At 41.4% G+C, this 12,359-nt stretch overlaps 1 protein-coding gene across 2 annotated transcripts in view; it reads left to right on the top strand.

The window, feature by feature from the left end:
* Nucleotides 1-12,359, top strand: part of cpe (carboxypeptidase E) — a 38,432-nt gene that overhangs the window by 11,418 nt on the left and 14,655 nt on the right. Inside the window, exons 2-3 of one of the 2 annotated variants that reach the window (XM_017717443.2) lie at nt 10,230-10,426; nt 11,643-11,813. In XM_017717443.2, the coding sequence (XP_017572932.1) occupies nt 10,230-10,426; nt 11,643-11,813 (368 nt within the window). The remainder of the gene's footprint in view (nt 1-10,229; nt 10,427-11,642; nt 11,814-12,359) is intronic. The other variant, XM_017717444.2, reaches the window with a different exon arrangement.

The following is a 12,359-nucleotide window of genomic DNA, read 5'->3' as shown; positions in this document are numbered from 1 at the left end:
CTCTCTCTCTCTCTCTCTCTCTCTCTCTCTCTCTCTCGTTTATATTCCAGTTCTCAACACAGAACCTAAAGCACTTCATATGAATTATGCATGTGTATTAAACTAGCTTCAGCTATTTCTGTAGTGTTCTGTGCTAAGCATCATGGGGAATGTAGTTTAGTAGTACAGTTATTGAAATGGAAAATAACTCTGCTGGTGTTTTGTCTGGTCGTACTACATGTAAAAACCCACACATCAGGCAACAGCCTCTCCTGCTTTCTCTGTTATCACACACACACCAAACATTTCCTGTGGACCAGCCTGGGAGTACTTTACTTTGACTTTAAACATCTGCTAAAGTGGTTGGTTGTAAAGTTATTAATTTATTTATGTAAGAAATCCAGAGTTCAGAGATTTTTGTGTGACATATGAACACACAGACATGTGCATGCACAGCCCTTCCCTCACGCACACTCGCAGTAATAGTATGTATTGCTTGTGGCTTTTTAAGTGCTAGATGTAGAGTATGGAAATATTAAAGGCAGGCAAAGAGAAAGAGGGCTATAAGAAGTTTGAGGACCCCCCCCCCCCACTGCTGAATTACACAGCTTTTTTGTCCATCTGGTTCCAATCTGTGTGCATGTACATCTGTGTGTGCTTGTTGTGTGTGTGTGTGTGTGTGTGTGTGTGTGTGTGTGTGTGTTTAACCTTTCTCTTTTTTTTTTTAACACTTGAAACAGCACACAACAGAAAGCAAACTCTCTGCTATTTAAATTGGCCAAAAAATCACCTCAGGTGCATTATGGGTGCTGAGGGGCCAGATGTACACATGCAGTCACAGTGCAGAATATGCTGCAGTCGATCAGCTGCGATTGGCAGATAATTCTTTAGCTTAGCTGATCCTGAGAGCTGATCAGAGACGTAAAACATATGAGGCAAATGCTAGATTTAAATCTACAAACTTTGTGGCATTTGACTGCAGGATTAAGGGCCTCTTCGCTCTGAGTCTGATTTTTATGGATGAAAAACACACTTCAGGAGATAAACAGACGTGACTGACTGAAACACTGCATAATATATTTAATCAGAGTCTGCTGTATTTCCTGCACTCGTATGGATGCAATAAAATCATCAATCCATGGTTGCAGCACAAACACGTGTGCATTAAGATGGTGGCAAAACTGTTGTAGCGGAGCAGAAAAGCTTATATGACAAGCAAATGTTGGTGAGAAAAAAGCGAAGGTTGAAGACAATATGTGGCGGACGAGAGCTAAAAGCCTATGAATGGCGGTGAGTGTGTTACATCAACTGTATTTAACCTGAGTTCATTCGCTCCTTTTTAATGAGAGGAGCGAAAAGGAGAAGCAGATCCTTGAATTCCACTACTGACCTGAGGAAATACCTGCAGAATCGCCTGTTATGCAGCTTCAGCTTGCTCTTGTAAGAGGTGGGGGAACTCCCTGTGTTCTTAGTGTTTAGAATAGAATAGAATAGAATAGAATAGAATAGAATGCCTTTGTCACTATACACAGTACAATGAGATTAAAAGCAACTCCATCTCAGTGCAAACACACAATGTAAACAAATGACACAGAATAGAATGGGGAGGGGTTGTGCACAGTTCTATGCGTTTGTATATATATGTGTATATATGTATGTGAAATAAATATAGAACAAAATAAAAAACTGTATTTACAAGATATAAATATGGAGATATTTACAGCTGTGTTGTGTGTCACTAAATATTGCACATTGCTAAATATTGCACATATTTCCGTATGCAGAGTATTGCGCAGTAGCTGGTAATGGAGTCTGGGAATAGACTGGTATGTAGGTGGTGATGGAAGTCTGGGGATAGACTATCAGTGCATCTGTGAGTTGAGAAGTGTTATTGCTTTTGGGAAAAAAACTGTACTTAAGTCTGTTTGTCCTTGATCTGATGCATCTGTACCGCCTTCCTGAGGGCAACAGGTCAAACAGTACAGATCCGGGGTGCGAGCTGTCCATTGTGATGCGTTTCGCTCTGCTGACGCAGCGGGAGGTGTAGATGTCCATCAGGGATGGGAGAGGGCAGCCAATAATCTTCTGTGCTGTCTTTACTACCCTCTGAAGCCTCTCCCTGTCTGCCATGGTGCAGCTGCCGTACCACACTGATACAGTACGTCAGCAGGCTCTCGATGGAAGAGCGGTAGAAGGTCAGCAGCAGGTTGGAATCCAGGTTGTGCTTCCTGAGGACTCTCAGGAAGTGTAGTCGCTGCTGAGCCTTCTTGATGACAGCTGTGATGTTGTCTGTCCAGGTGATGTCGGTTGAGATTTGGACTCCGAGGAACCGGAAGGTGCGGACCCTCTCCACACACTCGCCGTTGATGGACAGGGGGTCTGGGTCAGTGCTGTGCTTCCTGAAGTCAACGATGACCTCTTTTGTTTTCTTGGTGTTCAGAGCCAGGTTATTCTCTGAACACCAAGCTGCCAACTTCAGGACCTCCTTCCTGTAGGCTGTCTCGTCTCCTTCTGAGATGAGTCCGACCACTGTGGTATCGTCAGCAAACTTGACGATGAGGTTGCTGTCGTAGGCCGGACTGCAGTCATGGGTGTGGAGGCAGTACAGGAGGGGGCTCAGCACACAGCCTTGTGGTGAGCCGGTGCTAAGCATACGAGTGGAGGAGAGGTGGGGGTCCAAGTCTCACAGTTTGGGGCCGGTCGGTGAGAAAGTTCTTGATCCAAAATCTGCTTTGGACTTGGTCCTTAACATCCATTATTTTTGTCTGACAAAATCGTACTTGGTGTGAATAGGCCTTACCAGTCCTGCTTTGCTCTCTATCGGGATCTGTCCGAAAAACATTGATCGGTCCATCTCTCTATTTCCAGTATCTCCACCAATTTTCTGCTCTGTCCTTCCATGTTCTGAGCAGTCTTTTAATTGTGTTTGCAGGAGGGAGAGGAACGCATTTGTATCTGAAAAGCTTTTTTTTCTCTTATAAAGCTACAAAATATGTTGCTTATTAATGTGATGTCGTCCTTCACAATACTGAGGTTGCAGGAGGCTGTTCTTAAGTTTTTTTTTTTTTGTTGTTGTTTATTTTTAAAGGGACCACCAAGTGGTCCAACCTAGCAAAAAAAGCAAAAATCTAGGCTGTCCGGGCTGGATGAAAATCAAGGCATTCACATAATCAAACCTAAACCGTTTTGATCAAATATAACACAAGCCAAACATGAACCTTATTTTTCGTTTTAATATAATGCGAGGTTTATCGCAATTGCAGTATCTTGAAATATAATTGCACAGTGCTATTTTTCTCAAAACAGCACTGTTTTGAGCCACATTTAATGGCTCTTATCCATGTCCCTGTTAATTAGTTCAGAACTGACCACAACAGATTTTCTAATTGTATCTGTATTTACAAATAAATTGGATTTGATACTGTCAATCTTGAATTTTGATGTAAAGCATTCTATGTAAAGAGTGGTTAAGATTAGTGCTATTAGCTGTTCTTGCAAACTCATTTGTATAAAATTAAACCAGATCTTTTTGTTATAATTTGTGATAATAGCTGGTAGGAAATAACGGTAGAACAGTGCATTTGCTTATGATGAATATAAACTAGCCAGTGTAACGCGGAGCGATAAGGAGATGGACGCATGTGCGGAGAAAAGCAAGATTTATTATGGGCAAATCCAAAATCAGGGTCCAGACGGTCCATGGTCTGAGCGCCAACACGAAGATAAGGTGGGACGGACATAATGAAAATAAACGGGTCAAACAAACAGGGCCAGAAGATCAAACAACATAACACATCAAACTTCAAACATGAAACATCAAACAGCCCATACAAACAAGGACCAGCAAACACAGGGTTTAAATACAAACCAGGATAACGAGGGACAAGTGGGAAACAGGTGGAAACAATCAGGGGCGGAGTCACGAAACAAGGGGGCAGGATTGTGAAAACCAAAACAAAGAAGCACATGGACTACCGGGAAGAAAACACAACACGAGCACATGGGGGAGTCGGAGGAACCAATCGTGACAGCCAATTTGCACATTTGTAGAGATAGATAGATTGATTTGTTGATCGTTTGATTGATTCATGGATTGAGTGGTTAGGTGATTGGTTGATTTTGTAATTCTGAAAGGGGAACCTGGGTCATTTCCTTATGCTCAAAGATGTATCACATGGTCATAAAAACATACAAAATAATAGATGCATTCCAGGGATCAATACAGTTCTCAATGATCCAAAATATAATCACATCACATAATTAATAATTAATAAGTTGGAGGAAATAATTTATCACACTACAATAAAATGTGCTAATGTTTTGAGACTCATGTCTACTTAGAGTGGTTTGTAGTGTGTAAATCTAAGTATTGACATTGAAGTGGGATTTTATAAATAATAGGATGATCATTGTGGAATGATTTTTAGGTTTGGGCTAGTTATATCTGTAAATATAGTGACACGGTATTTTCTCAGGTATAGAGCTGGATCACATTTACTCTAAGGAAGCTCATTATTTGGTTTATGTGCTCATTACTGGACTGGAATGGCAGGCATACTTTATGTGCATGCTTGTGTGTGTTGATTGCTGTCTTCCTGTTTGCTGTCTGAGTATTCTTGCTGAGTGTTTGTTTTCAACCTGCTCTGTACGTGTGTGCGACAGACGCCTGAGTGTGTGTGCATCTGTGTTTGTGAGAGGCAGAGAGAGAAAGAGAGTTAGCCCATACAGTTAGCCAGCTGCGTGAAACTGGGTCAGGTGATCCAGAACAAGCGCAATACCTTCTGGAACATTTTACACAGGCATGCACAGTGATACAACACATCGCTGCCTTATCACTTAGCATTACAAAACACTGTAGTTATCCTTTGCTGAAAAATGTGGCTGTTCGTTTCTTAAATAACAGTTGTGCTCCTATGTGAAATTCCTGGTACTTTTCAGTCTATTCCAGCTTATCAAACCTCAAAAATATCTGAGGGAATATCATGAAAATATCTATATATTCTCTGTCATGTCTAGTGACCTGCTCAGAAATGTGCAACATCCATACAATTGCATGTGTAAGTTTGTATAGTTTCTTAATTCTATTTATATTTTTTATATTTTTCTGCTAACAGATGCCTTGTTTATTTTTATTTATTTCTATAGTATATTTTGTATTTTATATGATGCACATCCGTGTCTATTTACTGCTCTTTGTCTGCTTACTGTGTATTCTGCTGTAACAATGCAAATTTCCCCCAGTGGGGTAATAAAATTTTATCTTATAGCTACACAGTTGTCAAACTTCTGTGAAATCAAACTGTCCACTTAGGAAGCAACACTGATTGACAATCTATTTCACAGCTGTTGTGCAAATGGAATAGACAGCAGGTGGAAATTATTGGCGATTAGCAAGACACACTCAATAAAGGAGTGGTTCTGCAGGTGGGGACCACAGACCACTTCTCAGTACCTTTCTGCTTTCTGGCTGATGTTTTGGTCACTTTTGAATGTTGGTGGTGCTTTCACACTCGTGGTAGCATGAGACGGACTCTACAACCCACACAAGTGGCTCAGGTAGTGCAGCTCATCCAGGATGGCACATCAATGCCATAGGCTGGAGGCGCTACCAGGAGACAGACCAGTACACCAGGAGATATGGAGGAGGCCGTAGGAGGGCAACAACCCAGCAGCAGGACCGCTACCTCCGCCATTGTGCAAGGAGGAACAGGAGGAGCACTGCCAGAGCAAAATGACCTCCAGCAGGCCACAAATGTGCATGTGTCTGCATGACACATGAGGATGGTATGAGGGCCCGACGTCCACAGATGGGGGTTGTGCTCGCAGCCCAACACCGTGCAGGATGCTTGGCATTTGCCAGAGAACACAAGGACTGGCAAATTCACCACTGGCGCCCTGTGCTCTTCACAGATGAAAGCAGGTTTACACTGAGCACATGTGACAGACGTGACAGAGTCTGGAGACGCCGTGGAGAGCGATCTGCTGCCTGCAACATCCTTCAGCATGACCGGTTTGGCAGTGGGTCAGTAATGGTGTGGGCTGGCATTTCTTTGGAGGGCTGCACAGCCCTCCATGTGCTCGCCAGAGGTAGCCTGACTGCCATTAGGTACCGAGATGAGATCCAAAGACCCCTTGTGAGACCATATGCTGGTGCGGTTGGCCCTGGGTTCCTCCTAATGCAGGACAATGCTAGACCTCATGTGGCTGGAGTGTCAGCAGTTCCTGCAAGATGAAGGCATTGAAGCTATGGACTGGCCCGCCCGTTCCCCAGACCTGAATCCGATCGAGCACATCTGGGACATCATCTCTCGCTCCATCCACCAACGCCACGTTGCACCACAGACTGTCCAGGAGTTTGCGGATGCTTTAGTCCTCTTGGAGATCAGGAGATGGTTTTGATGGTTTTTGTGTGATTTTTGTTGTCAGCACATTCAACTTTGTACAGAACAAAGTATTCAATGAGAACATTCACTCAGATCTAGGATGTGTTATTTGAGTGTTCCCTTTATTTTTTTGAGCAGTGTGTATATATTTACAGTTGTATAAATCTAAGTATTGATGTGTGTGTGTGTGTGTGTGTGTGTGTGTGTGTGTGTGTGTGTGTGTGTGTGTATATATCTATATATCTATATATCTATATATATATGTATATATGTGTATATATATATATATATATATATATATATATGTATATGTATATATATGTATATGTGTGTATATATATATATATATATATATATATATATATATATATATATATATATATATATATATATATATATATATATATATATAAAAAAAAAAGGTATTGACTTTGCTCTAGTGATACTGATAGATATAATTTGTTCAGTGTTTCAGATTGCTTTCAAAGTCTAGTTCAGAACACATAAAAACTTTGGAGCACCATGTAATGCCTTTGGGATGAATTGGAGTGCTGTTTTGGCGATCCAGAGCTCATTATCCAACATCAGTACATAACCTCACTAATGCGCTGGTGCAGTTTCAAGAAGCTGGTGTTAGCAAACCTTACCCAAGATTAGTTAACATGTTGTTCTGCTAGTAAGATAGACCAGCACTTCACACTAATGTTTATCCACATTCACTGGAGTTTTCAATCACAATCTCATTATGGTCATTATACACAACCAAAGTCATTATACACTGCTCAAAACAATAAAGGGAACACTCAAATAACACATCCTAGATCTGAATGAATGAAATATTCTCATTGAATACTTTGTTCTGTACAAAGTTGAATGTACTGACAACAAAATCACACAAAAATCATCAATGGAAGTCAAGTTTATTAACCAATGGAGGCCTGGATTTGGAGTCACACACAAAATTAAAGTGGAAAAACACAAGACAGGCTGATCCAACTTTGATGTAATGCCCTTAAAACAAGTCAAAATGAGCCTCAGTATTGTGTTTGGCCTCCACGTGCCTGTATGAACTCCCTACAACGCCTGGGCATGCTCCTGATGAGGTGGCGGATGGTCGTCTGAGGGATCTCCTCCCAGACCTGGACAAAGCATCCACCAACTCCTGGACAGTCTGTGGTGCAATGTGGCGTTGGTGGATGGAGCGAGACATGATGTCCCAGATGTGCTCAATCAGATTCAGGTCTGGGGAACGGGCGGGCCAGTCCATAGCTTCAATGCCTTCATCTTGCAGGAACTGCTGACACACTCCAGCCACATGAGGTCTAGCATTGTCCTGCATTAGGAGGAACCCAGGGCCAACCGCACCAGCATATGGTCTCACAAGGGGTCTGAGGATCTCATCTCGGTACCTAATGGCAGTCAGGCTACCTCTGGCGAGCACATGGAGGGCTGTGCGACCCTCCAAAAAATGCCACTCCACACCATTGCTGACCCACTGCCAAACTGGTCATCCTGAAGGATGTTGCAGGCAGCAGATCGCTCTCCACGGCGTCTCCAGACTCTGTCACGTCTGTCACATGTGCTCAGTGTGAACCTGCTTTCATCTGTGAAGAGCACAGGGCGCCAGTGGGGAATTTGCCAATTCTGGTGTTCTCTGGCAAATGCCAAGCATCCTGCACGGTATTGGGCTGTGAGCACAACCCCCATCTGTGGACGTTGGGCCCTCATACCATCCTCATGGAGTCGGTTTCTAGCCGTTTGTGCAGACACATGCACATTTGTAGCCTGCTGGAGGTCATTGTGCTCCTCCTGTTCCTCCTTGCACAAAGGTCGGAGGTAGCGGTCCTGCTGCTGGGTTGTTACCCTCCTACGGCCTCCTCCACGTCACCTGGTGTACTGGCCTGTCTCCTGGTAGCGCCTCCAGCCTCTGGACACTACGCTAACAGACACAGCAAACCTTCTTGCCACAGCTCGCATTGATGTGCCATCCTGGATGAGCTGCACTACCTGAGCCACTTGTGTGGGTTGTAGAGTCCGTCTCATGCTACCACGAGTGTGAAAGCACCACCAACATTCAAAAGTGACCAAAAAATCAGCCAGAAAGCAGAAAGGTACTGAGAAGTGGTCTGTGGTCCCCACCTGCAGAACCACTCCTTTATTGAGTGTGTCTTGCTAATTGCCAATAATTTCCACCTGTTGTCTGTTCCATTTGCACAACAGCTGTGAAATTGATTGTCAATCAGTGTTGCTTCCTAAGTGGACAGTTTGATTTCACAGAAGTTTGATTTACTTGGAGTTATATTGTGTTGTTTAAGGGTTCCCTTTATTTTTTTGAGCAGTGTACAATTACACCACTGCTTCTGTGGCTCCATGCAATCAGATCCTCACAGCAATGTTCTAACATCTAGTGTAAATCCTCATCAGTACCCCTTATCAGAAAAAAACACTGGATGGGCAAGTGTTTACTCAAACTTTTGAACATACAGCAGTGTAAACAAAAGTTGTATGGTAGCACTATATTTGGATAGTCCACTCGTAGATGGTTATTTTGCATTTAACTTACTATCTGCTATTAAATTATCCTTTAACCCTAACCTTAATCTCAACTCAGAATGTTAGCCTAAGCGCCACCATGGTCCTAAGCCAAACCCTGGTCCTAATCCTAACACTAACACTGAACACAACTAACTTTCAACTGATAATTTGTTACTAAATTGAACATATTTAGATAATCCAAATAGAGGCTATTCAAATACAGTGAGACCAGTTATACATGTAGTGCTTGGTTGTCTTTGGTGTTTTGAGGGAGAAAAACAGAACAAAGCAAACCAATCAAAAGCAACTTTGTCATGTTTGTAAGACTTTGTTTTAACATAGACATTCCCTTAGCATTTTACAGTAGCCATAATCAGACAGCATAAAAAGTTGATTTTAATTTTAGTTTCAGTATTGATTATGATTTGCTTTCATTAACTTCTAGTGAACAGTTTGTTCTTTAACATACCGCGGCATTGTAATTAAATGCTGATGTGTGTGTGAACTTGACATATGGTCAGTTGTTGACATACGGGACAAGATTTACAGGTTAGGTTAATCCATCATCTAGGTGCGCCTGACACAATCTAAATATAACTCTAGTGAGGTCACTTAGTCAACAAAGTAATAAATGTATTTTACCAAGTTTCCCAGACCCATATTAAGCCAAATCCTAGATAAAAATGAATTTCAATGTAGTCCAAAACTAGACTTAATCTATATCCAGGAAACTGCCTCAAAGTGTCTCATATGTTTAAACTGTGGAGTGTTCATGAAATGGCTTGTCTCAGAAGTTTGAGGTTTTTACAAGCCGTCTGTATTAAGGCTGGTTCTCTGGGTCAGTAATAACCAAGAACAAGTCATTTAATTTATATACTTTAGGCCCTTTTTAGCTACAAAAACCTCTTTTGCTAGTTGGCAGAACGTCTGTTACCACTTTTCCAAGCTCAGCCACAAATGGATTAAGCTGTAATTTTTGCGAAGAAAATTGGTGAATTAAGAACTAAATGTTGTTTGTGTTATAAGGAAACACACCTGCCATTTATAGCTGTAAGCAGGCAGGCTTGATGTTGGTCATAGACATGCACACAGATGCCTTAGCAGTGTTGTTCTGACTTGTTCCTGTGTTTGACCTATGAGATAATCTGCTTCGAACATGGCAATTAGTGACAGTGTGTGTGCCTGTGTGACTTTTAAACAGAGTGCCTTTACTGCACTTTACTGGAGTTTTTCGCTCAGTCCAGGCATTCAGTCCATTGCATGGCAAGTTGAAGGCATGGCCCAAACTAGTAAATTGGTATTAACTCTGTCTGTGTTTTGTGTTTGTTGTAGGTGAGCCGGAGTTTAAGTACATTGGAAACATGCATGGCAATGAAGCTGTGGGCAGGGAGCTGCTGATCTACCTGGCCCAGTATCTCTGTAACGAGTACCAGCAGGGCAATGACACCATTATCAACCTGATCCACTCCACACGCATCCACATCATGCCCTCCATGAACCCCGATGGCTTTGAGAAAGCAGCCTCACAGGTAATAACCAGTAGTGTACTCAACACAAGCTCACATGAGCACGTGATGAAAATGCTTGCTGTGAATAATTACCTTCATTTGCTAAAGCTTATATGTAAATCTGGCATAATATACAGATGAGTGACAAATTAAAGGAAAAACTTGAGTAAATGAATGGAGAAATATAAGTAGTGCATACTGTACTTCCAGACAGGTTTGCTGCACGATACATTCTAACAAGCTCTGTGACGTGTATAAAATGCTGAGTAGGCCCAGTTGATGTCAATTTTGGATAAAGATGACAAGAAGAAAACATCTAAGTGACTTTGAAACAGGGTTCTTTATTGGGGCATGGACTGAGCTTCAGTCACAAAGACACCAAAATAGCTAGTGTTTCTACAGAAACAGTGACTAAAATGACATCTGCACTTAGATCTCTGGGAAACACATCAGTGAATAGGGTTAGAAAATGTGGTCAATGACTGTGTTGCCCATGCTTTAGGGTTATATGTAATGTGTAAGGGTGTATATAAAACAGAAGGACAACTGTTCCTCGGATGATTAAGAGAAGGCTTTCTACAACTACTTCAGGGATTCATCATAGGAGTACACAGACTGGTGTCAAAAGGCAGCTGTAGAAATAAAGGTATGGTGAGATGAGTCATCCATCATCATAATCTCTACAAGTGGGTAAGTGCATGTGTGGCGTACAACAAGAGAACAGTACAGGCCTGAATTCTTGGCCCATACAGTGAAAAGGTTCTGTTATGCCATGGGTGGCTAGTGGCATGGTTTGTGTCCACTTGCCTCCGCAGAGCAAAGTGTAACTGCAAATTAATATAGTTAATATAGTTATTTTGGCTATTTCCCTTTATTCTATGATGAAACATTTCCTATTTTTCCTGTGCTAAAACATGTAATGGGCTTTGTAGTCACTAGATCTCAACCCAGTTGAACACCTGTGAAATATTTTGGACCAACGTGTTTTAAAGTGCTAACCACCACCATCCTCGAAACAAGAATAGAAGGAATATTGTTTGGAAGAATGTGTTCTACCCCTCCAGCACCCTTTCAGAAATTTCTAGAATTTTAACTTTGTCACCCATCTGTATAAATGATTGTACCAGTTAATGAACGAAAAGTAATTTCATTGACAGTTTCAGTTTGCATATAATGGGATGAGTTACCACCAATAGACATACAGTTCTGAAGGAGGGAATCTGTGTCTGTGTGCAAGCAGTCTGGTGAGATGAAGGACTGGTTCGTGGGTCGCACCAACGCTCAGGGTATCGACCTGAACCGGAACTTTCCAGACCTGGACCGCATCGTCTACATGAACGAGAGAGAGGGAGGAGCTAACAACCATTTGCTGAAGAACATGAAAAAAGCTGTAGATGAAAATACCAAGGTGAGCGATTTAGACTACTTAAAAGTAGTAGTAGGAACCATTTATTTCAACTCTAACATTAGAATAAATACAGATAAATGCATTAAACTAAACAACATAATAATGAACAGGCAAACACTTGTGACTGTAAGACTTTTGCACAGTACTGTATTTTATACAATATTAGATAATGGAGAATTTAAAAATAGGGTTGTAAAAATGAATTGATGTATCTCAGGTCGCAATTTAAGTTTAGTGGTCTTATTAATGTTAGTATCGGTTATAATAATGCAGGTTATAATAATGCACTCTTATTTTTAGCCAGAATTTTTAAAGTAAAAATCCCTGCAAAAATAGACTTGGTGTCTTTTGTTTTATTGTTCTATTTCTGTGGAAATTCTTCCAGTCACATTTGTGTATTCAGTGTATTGTAAGAATAATTCTAAACCACATTAATATGATCATATTGAATCTAATCAAATTAACATGGTGAGACTTCATATGCATTGAGTCACTTCCTAAAGAATCATAATTGCAGTTGAATCATGATGCTCATGCTATTGGTAG

This window comes from Pygocentrus nattereri, chromosome 22 (genome assembly GCF_015220715.1).
Source record: "Pygocentrus nattereri isolate fPygNat1 chromosome 22, fPygNat1.pri, whole genome shotgun sequence".
Taxonomy (NCBI): domain Eukaryota; kingdom Metazoa; phylum Chordata; class Actinopteri; order Characiformes; family Serrasalmidae; genus Pygocentrus; species Pygocentrus nattereri.
The sequence above is the reverse complement of the archived record's forward strand: the minus strand, read 5'-3'. Positions and strand labels throughout refer to the sequence as shown.